Raw genomic sequence first — 19,076 nt, 5'->3', positions numbered from 1 at the left:
GTTTTTTTTTTTACAGTTGCAGGGATTTTTTTTTCTTCTGTCTTTAAACAATCTAAACATCCACACTTGCCAATTAAGGGGAAATACATTTGTTTGAGTTTATTAATTTAACTTCCTTTTTTTCCAAAAATATTCGGTTGAAAACCAGAGGTGTTTTTATTTTATTATTATTTTTTTTATCCTGACGCTTAACTCAAGAAAAGCATTTTGTTTGCACAGTTAAGGCTGAAATTCTATAACTTCAGAAACAGATCTACATGTAAGCTTGAAAAAAGTCAATACAAAATCGGTATAGTTTTGTCTTTAATACTGTTCATCCTAAAGACGCCTTGATGCTCATATTTTACAACTGAAATATTCCTCACAAGTAAATTTTTTCTTTTCACTTGTGGGACATCTTAATCATTTTATAATTTTTTGGATGCTGTGATCTGTTAAGATCGTGTTGAGCATGTTTGTTGCCGTCATTCTGGACAACTTGGAGTTGGATGAAGACTTGAAGTCACTGAAACATCTTCAGGCGACAGAACAGCGCAACATCATTGAGAAGCTTCCGTTACGACTCCGAGTCTTTGAGAAGTTCCCGTGAGTTTAAAAGCTTTGGGTACTCTTTGTAGGACGCAGACCAAACCCGTTTTAGATTTTACTTAATACGGGTTTGGATATTTTGAGAACTAGTTTTTTTGTGACCCAGCCTTAAAGTTTGAGATCGATCAGCCATGTGGGTCATGAGAGAATGGTGAAAGACCGATTATTTTGCATGACATCGATTAAAAATAAAAAATGAAAACAAAAAACGCTCTTTGAGCGATAAAGTCCAAATGGGAAATTAGTTTTCTCATCAGATGTAAAATTTCAGACAGAAACATTTGAAGGGATGTTTTCCAATATCGTCATCATCAGACCATGTAAGTTTTATGTAAATCTGTGATCTTAGACAAGTTTTTTTCTTACCAATTTTGTAATGTTCCTTTAACCAATGCTCTGTTCAGTTTCAGGAGTGAGTTTTCAAAAATCTGTTTTTTGAATTACTGTTATTTTTTTAACTATAGTGATAAGCCGCAGATGGTCTGCCTGTCTCGTCTGCCGTCTGAGTTTTCTCTTCCCAAAATAAGGTGAGTCTTTGAAAGTAAACTGGACAAAAGAAGTTTCAAAATTCACAAATTCCACTAATGTGATTTTTAGATCATGATTGGTTTAACTTTGTCAACGTTTATCTTGCAAGAAATAGTCGTGTTTTGTCTGTTTTGGGCCCAGTTTCATGGCTCTTCTTACCGCAGAATTCTGCACATATGATCACTGTACTCCGCTTACTGTGCAAGCACCAATTTTCTGCGCTAGTTGTATAAGCGAATTATGCCTCAAGCACAAATTCCTTGCTTAGCAATGAAATTACACTTGACTAAAGTGCAAAATTCCCTGCTTCTGTCAGCGTTGTTTCTTTGGGTATGGTAAGCAGAGCTGTGAAATTTTGCCTGGATGTTTACTTGACAACGTATGTCGGGCTAGTGTTAAGAGTTCACAGCGTCTTCCAAATCTCTCAAAATATTACCGTTTGAAGTTGCTCCTCATCCTTTTCTTAAGAGTTGTTCGTGCACAAAACATGCCGTGTGTTGAAATTAGTGAGTAGCGATAACAAATGTAAATATGCCTCTAGAAATACATCCCCCAAAATAGGCTCCGCCTTTTTGTGGAGTCAAAACCTTGGTTCTAGGAAAAAATAACGGACAGTATTCTGTGTGAGGAAGCTGACAAAACAGGGGAACAGCCCTGCAGACTATTCACTGGACAATTTTTAGTGCAACTCTCCCCTCCACTTTCCCTATGATACTCTCCAAACCAATTTTCTCGTGAAATCTTGCGACCAACAGGGACAGCTTTATTCGTCAGTTTGTTGAGACTGGGACGGACATGGAGAGACTTCTGCGGCGGTCGGTCAGTCGTGATTCCCAGGGTCCAGGACACACCCAGGCTGCTCTCTTCTCCCTGCCAGACCCCGCCAATCAACTGAGGCTGCTACGACGTCGCGCACAGGTGCTGGTTACCAGTCATATCCCTGGGTTGGTGCATAAGAAAACTGGTATTTCGTCTATTGTCAGGTAAAGGATAATTCTGAAACTTTGAAGCTACAAAACAAACAAAATACACGGATGTGATTTTTCAGGCCTTGAATTTCACCTTTAAAAGTGCAAGGGCCGTTTTTTCATTTTGCAAAGGGCACTTCCATTGGAAAATCTTCAAGTGTGTATGACATTTTCGATGGGGCATTTCGCTATAACCGTTTTAATACATTAATCCCCTGGTCGTTGGGCCAGTAACATCCCTATAATATTTCTCAGCTCCCTGGGGAGTATGCAACCTGGGCTGCCGTGGCGCTCCGAAGGCTTTTTCATTCACAATTTCAACCTCTACCCTCGCAGGTGCCCATTTATACCCCTGGGTGAAGAGAAGCAATTATAGTAGAGTATCTTGCTCAAGGACACAAGTGTCACGACCGAGATTCGAACCCACACTCGGATGACTACCAACAGTACTTGAATCCTCAAGACGAGCAGAGTATACTGTTCGAAATGTCAAGACCAAACCGGCTCTTTTCAGAGCCACCACTCCCACAAAAGAGATTTTACTCGTGGTTGTGCCGCAAGTTTACTATTCATTTGTATTTAAAGTTTCTCTTATTCTCCACACCATGCAAAGCTTCTAACACCATTCCGAACTTGAATTCGATGCTCTTAACCACTCGGCCATGACACCTTTTACAATGTTTTTTTTTTTATGTGTCTACCTTGCAGAAATTCGGCCCATCAAAGGGTACTAAGCCTTGGCTATGGTGCCGTGGGTTACCGGGGCAGAATGCTGAGCGAGTATGGAAGTCGTGATCGCAGGTCGGTATATCGGTAAATATAGCAGCATCTCATCTACTACTCTCAGTGTCATGTCATTCCATATTCTACGGTTAAACCGTATCGACCGTTACAAATTAGCCCTGCTGTGCAAGTGCTGTACGCTGCCATTGGCTGCGCCGTCTTTGCTGGGTCACGGCAGCGTGATGTTTTGGACACAAATATTTGGGAAAATCGATGCATTTTTTACTCTTTGTGTGATTTGACTGTCCTTTCTCACTGATTAACACAATTTCCGTGAGAGGACAGCATGACATGCCTAGAACACTGACCGTAAATATTTACTACTAAACAGAAATTTAATCCTGAAAACTGAGCAGACAATTGGTGAGTTAAGTGAGAAAGACGCAGAAACTGCACAGTGGGGTCTCTAAAATGTGTTGTACAACTGCAAGGTTTTTTTGACAACATTTCAGTATTCACTTCCGTTTAGTTTCAAATTATTTAGAGTGTACTTTAAGGTAAGCTTTCTACCATCATTGTCTTCCGACCGTGTAAGTTTAATCATGGAGGAAGGAAGAAAAGGAGTATGAATGGCCCGCCAAACCGCAGAGTAACAAAAGAAAACCCGGACAATGGTTCCTGTCTGGAAAAAGATAGGAGACCTGGCCGATTAGTGGTTGGGATGAAATCTCTTTGTACACAAGGCTCTGTATCGCTACTCCGCACCTACTGCTGCCTTTGTGTAAAGTTGAATCATTGGAGACAAGAATTGTTCATTTACCGTTTGTGGTGTTTACATGTAAATATCATAGCATATTTTTACATTTTTTGCGACTTTCCGGTCACTACCGGGCTCAAAATTTGGGTATTAGCACACGAGGGTGGTTGGTATTCAATTGTGTTTTTCGTTTTGGTGGCCACGTGTGGCAAATTTTGTTATCAGGTCTCCAAAAACTATTTTTTCTGTATTATATCCATACAACATACCACGCCATATTGTGCGAAGAACCAAGTGCGCACGCGCAAACTCACATATGCCAGGTCGCCCATTGTTGTGTAAGGTATGTGGGTGATTACCAGGTGTCGTTAAACCACCGCGGTACCACGGGTTCGACTTTTGAAGTCCCTTCGTTCGAACTCCTTCTCTTCCTTCCTCCATGGTTTAATGTAAATCTGTGGACATTGTGTTTTGTGTCCTACAAAAGTACCCAAATCCTTTACAAAGGAATACTCTACATAATTTTGTCAAACTGTCCAGCAAGGAAATGTGTGGAAATCATTGAGGAAACACTTCATTCGCAAAAAAAAAGCTAAAAATATGATGATTTTGCCATGCTCTATCGCATTCAAAACATTGCGCTGCCGCGAGCCAGCAATGGCGGCCCAGCCACAAGGCGCGTGCAGCACTTGCGTGCTTGGAACGGTCTATACAAAAAGTCTGGTACCACGGAGATGGCTACATCATGACGCAACCAGGGCAAAGATTACCAGTCTCAGGCTGGTTCCACTGCTGATTAGTTGTGTACAACGAGAGGGAGAGAGAGTCGGGAACGGAGTACCAGCTACAGATAAGACCTTCCGGTTCTTAGATGTTCTTGACGTTGTGTGCTGATTGCATCATCCCATTGATTTCACCTTTCACGCCTATTCATTTTTCATGTCATTTTATTTCTTCCAGCCACTTTTATTTGCAAAGTTGATTTGATTTTTGCTTTATATCCCTGCTTAGGAGGAGGAGGAGAAACTTTAGTCACTAGGACATGTCCGAAACGGCACTTTCGGCTACAGCTACGGCTAGATCAGTGCGTCTGACAGTGTTGGAGAATAGGCAGCCGCGTGCGATCTAGCCGTAGCTGTAGCGGAGGTCGCCTTTTTTCTGACACAGCCTTAGCTGTTTATGTATAAGCAGTGGACACTATTAGCAATTACTCAAAATAATTATTAGCATAAAACCTTGCTTGGTAATGAGTAATGGGGAGAGGTTGATAGTATAAAACATTGTGAGAAACGGCTCCCTCTGAAGTAATATAGTTTTCGAGAAAGAAGTAATTTTCCAGGAATTGATTTCGAGACCTCAGAATTAGATTTTGAGGTCTCGAAATCAAGCATCTGAAAGCACACAACTTCGTGTGACAGGGGTGTTTTATCTTCCAATATTATCTAGCAACTTTGATGAACAATTGAGCTCAAATTTTCACAGGTTTGTTATTTTGTGCATATGTTGAGATACACCAAGTGAGAAGACTGATCTTTGACAATTACCAATAGTGTCCATTGTCTTGAAGTTTTTTTAGTCTGGTGCTTGTTTATCTGCTTATGTAATTTCCTATTAATTATGGTGGGGGGGGGGTTTGGATTTTGTTTAAATCAGAGGGGGTTGTTCCTTTTGCCACCCAAAACTCACTGGCGGTTTTGTGTGGTTCTTCCACACTAAAATCCACACTGACGTGTTTGACTTAAAGGCGAGACAAGAATGCTTGCACTAATTCCCTTCCTGACGTAAAACAAAAAAACTCTTTTGCATTATGCCCTTTTCTTTATACTCTTTTTACTGTTTGCACCTTGTTTCTGACATTTGTTTTCAGTGAAATTAATGTCAGTTTGGAAATGCATTGCCTGGAAATGCAAATGCATTGCATTTGCCTGAAAACGAAGAAGAAAATGGCCGCATTAAAGATTTGTTGTACATGTATACATAAGTCTCAATAGACGCCATGTATACGGGCAAATCACATTTTGGCTTGCAGGCGCGTCAAGCGCTCAGTTTGTTAATGCAACCCTGCTCTTTACAAACCAATCAGACAACGAGTTTTGTTGCACACCATTTTTGGCGCAAAACGCAAGGCTGTGTGTTCCAAATTGCCCGTAAAGATGGCCGTTTTACGTGGGAACTATCTATAGTGCATTTTCGGCATGGTCTGTATATACATATGTGGTGTGCATGAGGTTTTGTTTGGCATGGATTTTTTTTTTTTTCAGTTTCCTGCATGGGACTGTGGCATGGGATTGTGGCCATGAAAATGCTTAGCAAAAATATGTGACAAGGGCCCTATTTCACAGCTCTGCTTATCATCAAATTCTTGTCTTATGATCTCCTATTGTTTTTTATGGGGCAAGCAACGAATTTCTTGTCCTAGCTGTGAAAGCGAACAATGCCTAGTAATGAAGTGAACATTCCCTGCTACATGTAACCTGTGAAATATGCTTTCCTTGATGCAAGGGCAGATTCCCTGCTTCTGTAAGTGCAGATTCTTTGTTTATGGTATGAACAGAGCCATGACATTGGGCTGTTGGCCCAACTTCATAAAGCTGTTCATCAAGAAAGAAATGGTGTCTTTCTGCTAAGTAAACTTAAGCAGTGGACCAGTCACAAGTGTTAAAACATAACTTGTTATTTTGGCTGGTAACTTGTTCGCTTCATCATTAGGCGGTGATACATTTAAAAGCAAGACTCCTTTGCTCAAATTTATTCATACATGCTGCTTTTATTCTTTCTGGAATCTTTGAAACTAAATTAAAATAGTTCATTAGCGCGTAACGCAAAACCTCTTTATAATACACATGTAGGTGCATCAGTTTCAACACGACCCTAAATTAGTCAGAACAGCACGAGGGTCAAACAAGTTCTGCGTCCTTGGCTGCCAGAAATGTGTGCAAAAGGAGTTAACACTCTAGTCAATATTTAAGGCTCCACGTAATTTGCAAACTTTTGTACAGCATGCCTTGTTGATCTTGCTTCTGAAAGCAAGGCAAAATGCAACCTTTCTGTAGCTACAATACTAACCTGATTGCGTCGAGTTTGTGTTTTTCTAAAGAATTTTTTATCCTAAAACTGCATTGAACTTTTTGTACAGCATGCCTTGTTGATCTTGTTTCTAAAAACAAGGCAAAATGCAACCGTTCTGCAGCTGCAATACTTACCTGATTGCGTCGAGTTTGTGTTTTACTCAAGAAAAAGTTTTCCCCAAACTGCATTGATCTTTTTCCTCGCATGATAAACAAAAAGTGTCTTGCTGCATTGTATGATTCTTGTGTCTCGTGCTTTGAGTCTTGTTACGTACAACATAAGATTGTTCTCTTTTTGTAAAACTCGATTTAAGCCAGGTTAATACTTCCCGCGAATGCGACTGCGAAGTAAAATGTTGGTGTCGCGCAAATGGCTGCCCTCGCAAATGTTTTGCAGAAGTTTGAACACAGCTCACCCGTTGCGATTCTATGTCATCAATATTTGTTTCCCGTTCGCATGAAGTATGAACTGGGCTTATAAAGCAGTGGCTATGGCTGAGGCTTTAGTTGCCAATGTGGCTCTAGAGCATAGACAATTCTCTGACTGGAAAGTAAAGACAGAAAAGTCTGAGTTCTTGCAGTCGCAAGAAAATATATCTCGACGTAGAAAAGAATTCCTTTTCTACTTCGATTGAAAACGATGATTTTTAGTGATTGAAACCGTGTAACCAGGTTGGCATTAAACTTGACTTATTTTTCTTCAAGTTGAGTTATTTTGTTGTAGTGGTGTTGGCTGGTTTGGCCGCCTGCCGTTTAGAAGACACTGATCTAGCCGTAGCCACTCACAAATTAATCGGTTTCAAAACGGCCTTGCTTTTCCGATTTGTGATTTCTAAAGCTTTGCGTTGTTCCTTTATTCGTACCTAGGTTGAGGGCGCTGCGGGGGTCACTCAGAGGTCACAAGCCGATGGAATCTATCAAGGAGAACGGGGACACGATCACCAACAGGAATGTCTCCTTCAACATTAAGGTCATTCAAGAACGCAAGCAGCAGGCTGTCCAGAAGAGGTGAGAAGCAGAGTTTGTATAATTGGTATTATGGTATATTTTATTAAAGGAACACAAGTTGCCTTGGATCGGGTGAAATCATGAAATCTATGAAATCATGTTTGAAAATCGTTTGTTCTAAAATGTATTGTTTAAAAGATTTTTCAAAAGTAGAATGAAATGATCCACACAAATTTTCCTCGAAACTGCATGGTTTTCCTTTTATTTTGCAACTTAACACGGTCATCCACAAAATGCCGTGCCATTTATGTATAAGGTAACCTTTAACCTTACACCTTTGACCTTGTACCTTTGACCTTTAACCTCTGAACTTTGCAGAACTGCCAAAGAGGAGGAGCTGAGAGAGAACCATCCCTATTTTGACACGCCTCTTTTCGCAGTGGGGCGGGAGAGCCAAGTTCGGAAAATCTGCAATGCCATCGTGTATGCGAGATACAATGCGTGAGTTTTATAGCTTCAATTTACAAACATCCATATAATAAGGGAACTTTGATTTTTTTTTTTTTTGTGAGAATGAACTTATCCTGTAGTTTTCAGTAACCGTAAGCACACTGTACAACCGGTGTGTAAAAATGTTATCAGTCATGGTAATTTGGCCTTAAACAAAGACAAAATTTACTAGAGTGGGACTCCAAGTTGCCCAACACTGGCAAGCAGTTGTGTGATGACACGAAATGATGATGATGATGAATATACCTCTTAAAAGTGGATCCTTGTTTCAAACTATTTGTTCATAAATTACTCTCAACCCACTGGTGTTTCTCAAACCATGGTGTTTCTGATCAGCAGAGTGTGGGTTCGAATCCCCAGCCGCGACACTTGTGTCCTCAAGCAAGATACTTAACCATTGTTTCGTCCTTCGGATGGGACGTAAAGCTGTTGGTCCCATGTGTTGTGTAACGCATGGAAAAGTACCCAGTGCACTTAACGAAAAATAGTAGGGGTTCACCCCGGTGTTCCTGGCTGTGGCTGCTGTATGCGCCGTAGCACCTTGTAAACCCTTATAAGGTGCTACATAATTGGGTCTCAGAATCCATCACTGCAATAACCTTTCTGAGAGTTTGTGTATACTCAGCGCCTTGAGTACCTTGTTTGGTAGATACGTGCACTATATAAGACTTTGATATTATTATTATTATTGTCTCTCTTTCCTCTCAGGACTCTGACGGATGAATCCGGTATGGCCATCAAACGAAGATACCAAGGATTCTAGTAAGTTTCTTAAAGACACTGGACACTATTGGTAATTGTCAAATATCAGTCTTCTCACTTGGTGTATCTCAACACATGCATAAAATAACAAACCTGTAAAAAATTGAGCTCAAATTGGTCGTCGAAGTTACGAGACAACTATGAAAGAAAAAACACCGCATCACCCGAAGTTGTGTGCTTTCAGATGCTTGATTTCGAGACCTCAAAATCTAATTCTGAGGTCTCGCATACAAATTCTTGGAAAATTACTTCTTTCTCGAAAACTACGTTACTTCAGAGGGAGCCGTTTCTCACAACGTTTTATACTAACAACAGCTCCTCATTACTCGGTACCAAGTAATGTTTTACGCTAATAATTATTTTGAGTAATTACCAATAGTGTCCACTGCCTTTAATTCAATGTCATGCAAAATGTGTCATCGTGTTGACCTCCGTCTCTCTGCAGTGATTTCTTAGCCATGGTGACCTACTTGACATGGTTCTCTATAGTCTTCACCGTAGCGGCCTGCATCTCTATGATGTTTGAGGATGCCAGCTGTAGCGTCATGATCAAGACACCCCTTCAGGTCTCCGAGTATGTCTTCGTCATCTTCATGAGTCTCGAGATTGTCTTAAAGGTATTTTACTACTGAGATCTTTAAAACTGTAAACCTACAGTTTAACTGGTTGTGGTCTTTATCCCCGATTCAAATTTAACATCTATTACAAACAGCTTCTGCTTCTCGCCCAAAAGTGCATCCCTCCAGCCATACAAAAGCTCCACCACCACCACTAGTCCAGCATTCTCCTGAAGACGAGCAGAGTATACTGTTCGAAACGTCAAGACCAAACTGGCTCTTTTCAGAGCCACCACTCCTTCAAAAGAGATTTTACTCATGGTTGTATCCGCAAGTTTACTATTCATGTTTATATTTATACTGTAGTTACTCTTATTTTCCACACCATGCAAAGCTTCAAACACCATTTTTCTATTACAAAGTGAGATGTTTCTCAAAATGCCTCATAATACTATCCAAAGCAACTGTAGGCTTTCTAACCATGAGTTTTTATTGCTATTTATTTGAAGAGTGATAACCAAACTTAATAATAATAATAATAATATCGAAGTCTTATATAGTGCATGTATCTACCAAACAAGGTACTCAAGGCGCTGAGTATAATTATACAAACTTTCAGAAAGATAGGTTATTACAGTGATGAATTTTTAAGACCCAATTATTTAGCACCTTATAAGGATTTACAAGGTGCTACGGCGCATACAGCAGCCACAGCCAGGAACACCGGGGCGAACCCCTTCTCTTTTTCGAAAAGTGCACTGGGTTCTTTTACATGCGTTACACAACACATGGGACCAACGGCTTTACGTCCCATCCGAAGGACGAAGCAATGGTGAAGTGTCTTGCTTAAGGACACAAGTGTCACGGCTGGGGATTCGAACCCACACTCTGCTGATCAAAACACCAGAATTTGAATTCGGTGCTCTTAACCGCACGGCCACGACACTTACACCTTCCCTTTAAGATGCTGTTAAAGGATTTATCCTGTAGTGTGAAAAACTTGTATGCATTGACTTTGTTTAAAGTCCTCCTCCTGTTTAAAAAGTCAGAAATGGTCTCGCCCCTACTTATCTCCAGAACCTAATTTCGAACAAAGCTCAGTTCTCTCAATCTATTTTCTTTTTTTACTTCTCCTTTGTGCCCCTGCACCCCGCACCTCAGCCAACGAGCATTCACAGTCAGCGCACCTACATTATGGACCAATCTACCTCTTCACATCCGACAGGCATCATCTCTTGAACCTTTCAAAGTCATGTTAAAAACTCGCTTGCTTTTATGCCAAGTAAAGTTATTATAGTTTTGTGTGTATTCAGAGAAAATGCACACCGCTTTGTAACTTTTGTAAAAGGTGCTTTGTAAGTATTTGTTATTATTACTTGTTGTCTGTTGTAGGTTTTGGCAGATGGGTTGTTCTTCACGCCCAAGGCTCTTATCCGCGACATCGGTGGCGTCCTCGACGTCTTCATCTACTTCGTCAGCTTGGTGTTCATCTGCTGGTTGCCTCGTAATATACCACCAAACTCTCTGGCTCACGTGAGTTCTGGTTTTGGATCTGGATAAATACTCCAGGGATGTGATTTATGTGATTTCTCCGGAAATAGATTTTTGTTAACCCCAGCCAACCCCCACCCCCCCCCCCCCCCCCCGCCAACTCAGCACGGCGCACAGTGGACTTTATATTAGGGGCTGCTGACTGCCCCAGGCAGTTTAACTGCTCATCCATTAAGTTTAAATAATTCAATGTAAACACACCCACTCAGTGGAAAACACGTTTACTTTCCAAGTATTTGTTTCAAAACTCGAAAAATCCTAAATTGAGCTTTCCCGTAATGATCTCTTGATTATTATTATATTTTTTTTTTCCTGTCAGATTTTCATGATTCTGCGCTGTTTCCGTCCTCTGCGCATATTTACCCTGGTGCCCCACCTACGCAAGATGGTGTATGAGGTATTGCGCGGTATCAAAGAGATGATGTTGGTCTCCATACTCCTCTTTGCGCTCATGTTCATTTTCGCCAGTTTCGGAGTTCAGACCTTCGCTAATAATCTGGCCAAGTGTAATGATGCAAGCATCACGCTTAAGGTGAGTGGAGCCCAGGGTCCAATTTCATAGAGCTGCTTAGTCACAAAATTTTGCTTAAGCAAAAAAGTCCTTGCTTAAAAACAAATGATGTAACAATGCAAATCCATTGTGAATGTGCAAGCTGGTCGCCTTATTTTCTTGCTAACCTGTATTAAAAAGATGTTGAACACTTGAGTACAATTTGATGCTATAGTTCACACCAAAGTGTTGCTTACCGTTAAGCAGCACTATCAAATTGGCCTCTGTAGTTAGCTGGGACAGTTTATCTGTTTTGATTGGCCATCAAGAGGAGATTTCACAAACCCTCAAATTTTTCCAGATTAATTTTTCACCCTGAAAAGTGTCACAAAATTTTGTTTGAGATTTTTACATTTGTTTTCCCGCCTTTTCTATCTGTCTAAAATCTACTCCGCAGTAGTAGAATGCAGCAAGACAGTTCTCTATAGAACAAACTCTACCTGGCAAGTAGATATACACACAGTGTTACCACAAACCAAATATTATTATATGGATACCTCATCATGCAATGCCTCAAATAATACATTTTTACATTTGTTTCCTGCCCTTTTGTATCTGTCGACGGTTTTGTAGAATCAGTGTGTGGGTCACTTCATCCAGAATGTCAGCGTGGTAAAGTTCCGCACTTCACCTGAGAACGAGAGTCAGCCTGGTTTCATGGTACCCAGAGTCTGGTAAACATTAACAATTGTCTCTTAAAGGCTCTGGACACTATTGGTTATTACTCCAAATAATTGTTGGCAAAAAAGCGTACATGGCGTAGTATTTACAATGTAAGGGCTCCCTCTGAAGTAACATAGTTTTCGAGAAAGAAGAAATTTCTGACTCATATTTGAGTTGAATTCAAGACCTTGGTTAAAGAAAGTTGATACTATAACCATGAGTTAAACCGACTTTAGTACAGTGTCTGAACGACCTCTTTGTCTTTCCACCAGGGCCAACCCACGTAACTTTGACTTTGACAACCTGGCCAATGCCTTACTTGCTCTGTTTGAAGTTCTCTCTCTGGAAGGTTGGCTGGAAGTCCGAGATATCGTCCTAAAAGAAGTTCATTGGGTAAGAACAAAGTCAAACTCAAAATGTTGAGACCGGCAAAAAAGTTTTACAAGGGAAATTGACATTAGATCTTGTCTTCAAGCATACTTGAACCCTTGGTTTTGATTGGTGGATCCACAACAAAAAGAGTGTGTGTTTTTAACCTATGTTGTACGGCACCATAGAAATAGAACCTGGAGAACGCTGAGCTCGGCCACCCTCTGTGTTGTCTGTGGACGCGGCGTAGGGATGGCGCGCGATACGCGTGTATGGCAAAGTTATCATCGCGTGAGACACGTATGGCAAAATGAGCATCACGTGACACGCGTGTATGGCAAGATGTCGGCGCACATAGACCGTTTCTAGTGTGTTCATTGGTCAACGATGATGTCATTGTATGGCAAAATATTTTGCCATACACGCGTAAATGGCGTATGCGTCCATAAAACTGGTCTCATAACGAAACCTCACACACAATGAGACACTCGGCGTTCTCCGGGTTCTATTTCTATGTACGACACTGGTCTAAATCCCTGAACAATAGTTGCTTTTGTGATAACTAATAACATTATAACACATCTAACAGTGAAAGCAGGGTGTCATGGCCGAGTGGTGTAGAGCATCGAATTCCAAGTTCTGGTGGTTAAGTCATCGAAGTGTAGTGTGGGTGCGAATGCCGGTCATGACACTTGTGTCCTTAAAGGAACATTACAGAATTGGTTTTGCTAGCAAAAAAAGTTGCTGGCAATGTAAGCACTTTATGTAATCCACTTTATACATAAACTGGGGTAGAGGTTAATATTGTGCATGAAAAAGCCAATGGAGCGCACTTGCGGCTCATCAGGGCTGTATACTCCCAAGGGAGCTGAGAGTAATTAAAAGGAATGGATTTAAAAAGAAATGGGAGCAAAAACTCGGAAGTAAATAGGATCAATGGACTATTTTTCAAGAAGCTTTATAATAATAGTGATAAGAAGCCTGCCGGTATCTATAATAATAAATAATAATTTATTCATTTTTATTGCGCCCATTCCATAAAATGTACACAAGCGCATAACAAAATAATTATAAAAATATTAAAAATTTTACAACAGGACCTTACAAAACGATCCGAAGAGTAAGAATTGCAAAACATTATCACAAGTGATGATCATGGCACAAGAAATGAAACACATATATCTAGTGAAAAGCAGCAATTGAAAAAGTGGGTTTTGAGGGTCTCTTTGAACTTATGAATAGAGGACATGTTACGGATGTTAAGAGGGCAGATTGTTCCAAAGTAGCGGACCAGCATGAGAAAAAGGCCCTGTCACCCCAATTGCTGTGGGTTTGGGGAACAACCAGTAACGAAGAAGTAGATGGTCTATAAGACATCTTGAAGGATTGTAATGGGCAATTAATTGACAATTATCTCTTTCGATCACCACAGTCGCATGGTGTATACATCCACATCTTTGTCTTCATTGGCTGCATGATCGGACTCACCCTGTTTGTGGGTGTGGTCATCACAAACTATTTTGAGAGTAAGGTAAGAGAATCGGTCAACCGATTTCACGTTTTCAGCATACGTGATGTTACCATTTTTCATGACAGGTACGTACGTGCATGCAGATGTCATATGTGAGCATGCAATTAGCCCAAAGTGGTGACATCACCCAGAAACAAAACCATTTTTTTTGCGTTCACGTTCACTTGCTCGCGCAACGTGCAGCTAAACCTCGCTATTATTCAAATCTCCTTTGCAAATGGGAACTATTTGAATGTTTGACTCGAATTTGTTTTCTGAGAAACAATTTATCACTTCATTAAAAAAAATAATAGGATTCCAACTCCCAGAGTTTTAAAGAAATGTACAGGTATAGACCATGTGAACTTTGTTTACAATAGGTGTGACCTTGTGCATTCTTTGAGTATTCTGGCAGGCACAATACTGCACAGATCATATGGGAAACTTGACGTTTTGTGTCTCAATTTTCAGATAAATCCAAGAATTATGAAAGTAAAAGCTGGACAAGTTTTGAGATTTGCCCCCTTTCATCATATCAAAATTTGATAAGAATTAGACAGTGCAATCTCCATAAAATGTAAGATTTTATTATTTCTTCCATACAGCTGTGTACAAATCGTGCATGCAGGAAGTCCAGGCTCTGGCTTTTTTGTAAACACGTGATGTCACAGGTCACATCGTCTATACACGGAGACAGTTTCTGAAAGGATCTGCTCGGTTTGCGACGAGGACATTTTTTTTCTTTGTATTCTTGAGATATTTTTTTTGTTGTGGTTTCAGGGTACATCGTTGTTGACTATTGACCAGAGGAGATGGCAGGACTTGAAGGGCAGGCTCTCCCTGGCCCAACCTCTTCATCTGCCTCCAAGACCAGGTAGAAAAACCCTCGTAGTACGGCGTGGCGCAGGCCTGGAATTTTACTTTTGTTGAAATGAGCAATTGAAAAGGACACTTCCGTTGGAAAATGGCAAAACTTTTGAAGGGGCAACAAGGACAAGACCAGAGGCAACAGAGGCCATGACCTCTGTGGCATGCGTGTAATTGGTGTCGATGTTGAGCTCGCATGCTTTCAGGCTTTGTGATCATAGTTCAAATTTTTTTTTCTTGACATCCCTGAAATATAAACTTACTCTGTCTTCTCTTGTTATAAATGGGCAATTGTTGTGGCGTGTCGTGGCCGAGCGGTCTCTGTGACCGGACCAAAGCTTTGGTGTTGCCAGCAGCAGAATGTGGGTTCGAGTCTCGGTCATTTCACTTGTGCCCTTGAGCAAGGAACTTTACCATAATTGCTTCGTTGAAAAAGGTTGGAAAGTAAGTGCATTCTGCTCTGCTGGTGGGGCTTGAGGATGATACCCATGCCTCCGACATTGTGTTTCATTCGTAGGAGTAGGTGACAAAATGCCCACTGGTGGCAGTTGATTTGGGTCGATAGCCCAAATCAGTTATACATGTAGCGTGTCATGGCCGAGCGGTTAACTGCACCGGATTCAAGCTCTGGTGTTTGATCAACAGAGTGTGGGTTCGAATGTGGGCCGTGACACTTGCTACGTAAAATTGGGGAGGTAGTGCTTTCTGCGCTACCGGCCAGGCTTTGGACTGACGATACCCAAGCCTACATCCGTATGGACTGTAAAAGGGGTAACCCTGTTTCAGCCCTAGGAGTAGGTGACAACGTCCTCTGGAATAAAATAATTGTAGCCCACACCTTGAAGTGGCCTTCAGGCCTTGTGTGTCTGGCCACTTGCAAAAAAAAAAGAAAGGTAAAAAATAAAATAAAAAAAACTCGCCGTCTGGTCCTGTGGTGTTAGGCAATTTGAAAAAAACAAAAAAAATTGTTTGAAATTGTGCACATAATTTGTTGATTTTTTCCTCCAGCTGTTGTTGTCATTGTTTTTTTGTTTTTTTTAAAACTCTTTTTGAACCCGAGGATTCTAGTTATATTTCTCCAGCTTTTGTTGTCATTTTTTTTTTTTTTTTTTTTTTCTTTTTTTAAACTCTTTTTTTTTTAACATGAGGGTTCTAGTTTAATTCCTTGTTCTCCTGTCTTTCCACACTTCCTCCTTTTAGATCACTCCATATTCAGGGCTCGTATGTATGACGTAACTCAACACAAGTTCTTCAAGCGCTTCATTGCTTGCCTGGTGCTCATCAATTTCTTCCTGCTGTCATATCGGGTGAGTAACTTATTTACATAGAGTTATATATTAGAACTAGAGGGCGCACTGGCCTAGTTGCGCGGCCTGGCATGCGCTCATGGGGCCATTTTGTAGGTTGAAAAAACAACATCTCATAGCGATTATTTCTCATACACACACACCGAAGCGTAGGCCTACTTCATATTTAAAGCGCGTACAACACTCATCATACAAAATGGCGCACGTGTCTCCTTGCAATCCCGTCGTGTTTTCTGCACGCAGCATCATCAGGTCGCCCTCTAGTTCCTTTATATAACTCTGCTCATTTTCCGCTGGGCACCAGGGACAGATGAGCACCAAGTTCACCTCGGGCCAGTTACACCCAGCCGCCATCTTCCAGGTAAAACGATGTCGAACAATCAGACTTGTACGCACACTGCTTTTTTACCTATAGGTGAGGGCGCCCTACTGATATGACATCATGTGCATAAGGTCTGTAAAGTTCATCCCAAGACAAATTGTCTGCAGCTGCTTTAACAGAAAATATATCTAAATGTTTTCTGCTAAGCAGAAATGATCAGCATACCAGTCGCAATTGAGCATGTGACATGGTATATGGGCTGGTAACCTTTATTCCGGTAAGCAACATTTTGCCGTGCTTAGTTACTTTTTGTGCTGAGGCAGCTCTATGAAATTAGGCCCTTATTGAGCCTCCAGTGAGTTTAAGAAAACAATATATATACATGTACCTTTTTTAAACTTAATTTTTACTTTTTTAAATCGTCCTCCTTCAGTGGGTGGAATCGGACAACAAAGACGCAGCGCAGGCTTTGGCCAACGTCTCGGTCTTACTGACGAATATGTTTGTCCTGGAGGTCATCCTGAAATGTATCTCACTGAGTCCCATCGGCTACTGGCACAGCCGCCGGAATCGGTATGATCTGTTTGTCACTGTCATGGGTGTGGTGTGGGTCGCTATCTACCTCTCCAATCAGGTGAGTGGCATAATGATTTTTCTCACGGTCAACCCTCCTACCATTTGACCATTTAAGATTCTCCTGGTTTTGAGTGCTAAGTCAAGTGTACCAATGTGGTGAATCTATCTACACAGTACACAGTCAACCCTCCTACTGTGTGACCATTTAAGCTCCTCCAGGTTTTGAGTGCTTAATCAAATGTATCAATGTGGTGAATCTATCCACACAGTACACAGTCAACCCTCCTACTATGTGACCATTTAAGCTCCTCCAGGTTTTTAACCCAGCAGTTAAAAAAACGTGAGTCGCGACTCGACTACGCAATCAGTAGTTGTGACTACGATATAAGTCGCAATCGTCCAAGGCTTTTTAATATCCAACCACTTGTATCATAGAGGGAAGAGGGTAGTGAAAAACTGTCGTCACCAATGCACTAGTTCATTTATCGCGATGGCGCACTTTTCATTGCTTTAAACAAATGCATGTTACAACCTTGTTCCCAATGTCTTTTATTTGTTCTGATCCTCTCTAGACCCGGAATATTGTTTGCATGTACAAAGTGTGTGATCTTGTTTTGTGCCAGGGGTCTACTGTAGTATGTTTAGTAGCTGTGGTGGAAACATAGTCAACACTAAGAATTCTTAGTTATTTTCAAAATTCAAAAAAAAAAATACATATATATAATTTTAACAAACGTAAAAAGAAGAAGATAAACTTCTCATCTGGCCAAGCTGGCATAATTCAATGCCAGTCATTGGTATTGAATAAACTACAAAGCTGTTTGTTCAAACAAGGAAATGCCATTGAAAATTACTAGTGTTTGAGGCATGTAATATTTAAAAATTTGGGGTGTGTGGGTGGGTAAAAAAAAAAAAGAGGGGAAACAATTCAATTTTGTTTAATATTGTCTATTCTGAATGGCCCCATACTACTTTTTTTTTTATTCATCTTGCATGTGATTCCAGAACCCATTTGTAGTCCCCTGAGTTCTCCCCAGTGTTCCTAGTCAGTATTTGACCCCCAGGGAAACGATCGACGACCTGATCGATCTGAGGTGACCTTTGGACCCGACCGCTTTCTCTGCATGAGTTGTAGTGGAACTTTGGTGTCATGTAGTGAGTTTTTCCTTTTGTTTTATTGTATTGTGTGAAATACGAACGGTTCACAATATAGTACGCCCTCTACAGTCGAGCCAGGAGAGGCTGCTTTTCCCTAATTAGCGATAGACTTCAAAAGAACATCGACTCCTCGCAAATTAGGGCCGAGTTTTGTGATTTTGAAAAGGCCTGAGAAGATTTTGGCTTAGCCTCATGAAACATAGGCTCATAAGTTGGTAAATACTATTAACAAAAATTATGCTGAGGCTAGAGATGAGGTTGGTACCCGCTTGGTACCCACTGTCACCTCGCTTGGTACCCACTGTCACGTCGCTTAGTACCCGCTGTCACCTCGCTTGGCACCCACTGTCGCCTCGCACCTTGCTTGGTACCCACTGTCGCCTCGCTTGGTACCCACTGTCGCCTCGCTTGGTACCCACTGTCACCTTGCTTGGTACCCACTGTCTCCATGCTTGGTACCCACTGTCACCTTGCTTGGTACCCACTGTCGCCTCGCTTGGTACCCACTGCCACCTTGCTTGGTACCCACTGTCACATCGCGGGGTACCTACTGTCACCTTGCTTGGTACCCACTGTCACATCGCGGGGTACCTACTATCACCTCGCTTGGTACCCACTGTCACGTCACTGAGTACCCGCTGTCACATCGCTTGGTACCCACTGTCACCTCGCTTGGTAGCCACTGTCACCTTGCTTGGTACCCACTGTCACCTTGCTTGGTACCCGCTGTCACCTTGCTTGGTACCCACTGTCGCCTCGCTTGGTACCCACTGTCGCCTCGCTTGGTACCCACT

General features: G+C 41.4%; 1 protein-coding gene across 7 annotated transcripts in view; it reads left to right on the top strand.

Annotated features, from left to right (window-relative positions):
- The window catches only part of LOC117302676 (sodium leak channel non-selective protein-like), a 52,845-nt gene that overhangs the window by 20,834 nt on the left and 12,935 nt on the right, over positions 1-19,076 (top strand). For 6 of the 7 annotated variants that reach the window (XM_033786659.1, XM_033786665.1, XM_033786661.1 and 3 more), the window contains exons 15-30: positions 440-585; positions 1,053-1,115; positions 1,872-2,099; positions 2,793-2,897; positions 7,500-7,640; positions 7,959-8,081; positions 8,799-8,852; positions 9,298-9,469; positions 10,802-10,942; positions 11,280-11,492; positions 12,084-12,184; positions 12,446-12,566; positions 13,975-14,073; positions 14,833-14,926; positions 16,120-16,226; positions 16,982-17,182. In XM_033786659.1, the coding sequence (XP_033642550.1) occupies positions 440-585; positions 1,053-1,115; positions 1,872-2,099; positions 2,793-2,897; positions 7,500-7,640; positions 7,959-8,081; positions 8,799-8,852; positions 9,298-9,469; positions 10,802-10,942; positions 11,280-11,492; positions 12,084-12,184; positions 12,446-12,566; positions 13,975-14,073; positions 14,833-14,926; positions 16,120-16,226; positions 16,982-17,182 (2,109 nt within the window). The remainder of the gene's footprint in view (positions 1-439; positions 586-1,052; positions 1,116-1,871; positions 2,100-2,792; positions 2,898-7,499; positions 7,641-7,958; positions 8,082-8,798; positions 8,853-9,297; positions 9,470-10,801; positions 10,943-11,279; positions 11,493-12,083; positions 12,185-12,445; positions 12,567-13,974; positions 14,074-14,832; positions 14,927-16,119; positions 16,227-16,981; positions 17,183-19,076) is intronic. The other variant, XM_033786662.1, reaches the window with a different exon arrangement.

Source organism: Asterias rubens, chromosome 18 (assembly GCF_902459465.1).
Source record: "Asterias rubens chromosome 18, eAstRub1.3, whole genome shotgun sequence".
Lineage (NCBI taxonomy): Eukaryota > Metazoa > Echinodermata > Asteroidea > Forcipulatida > Asteriidae > Asterias > Asterias rubens.
This window is presented reverse-complemented; position numbering and strand designations above follow the sequence as displayed.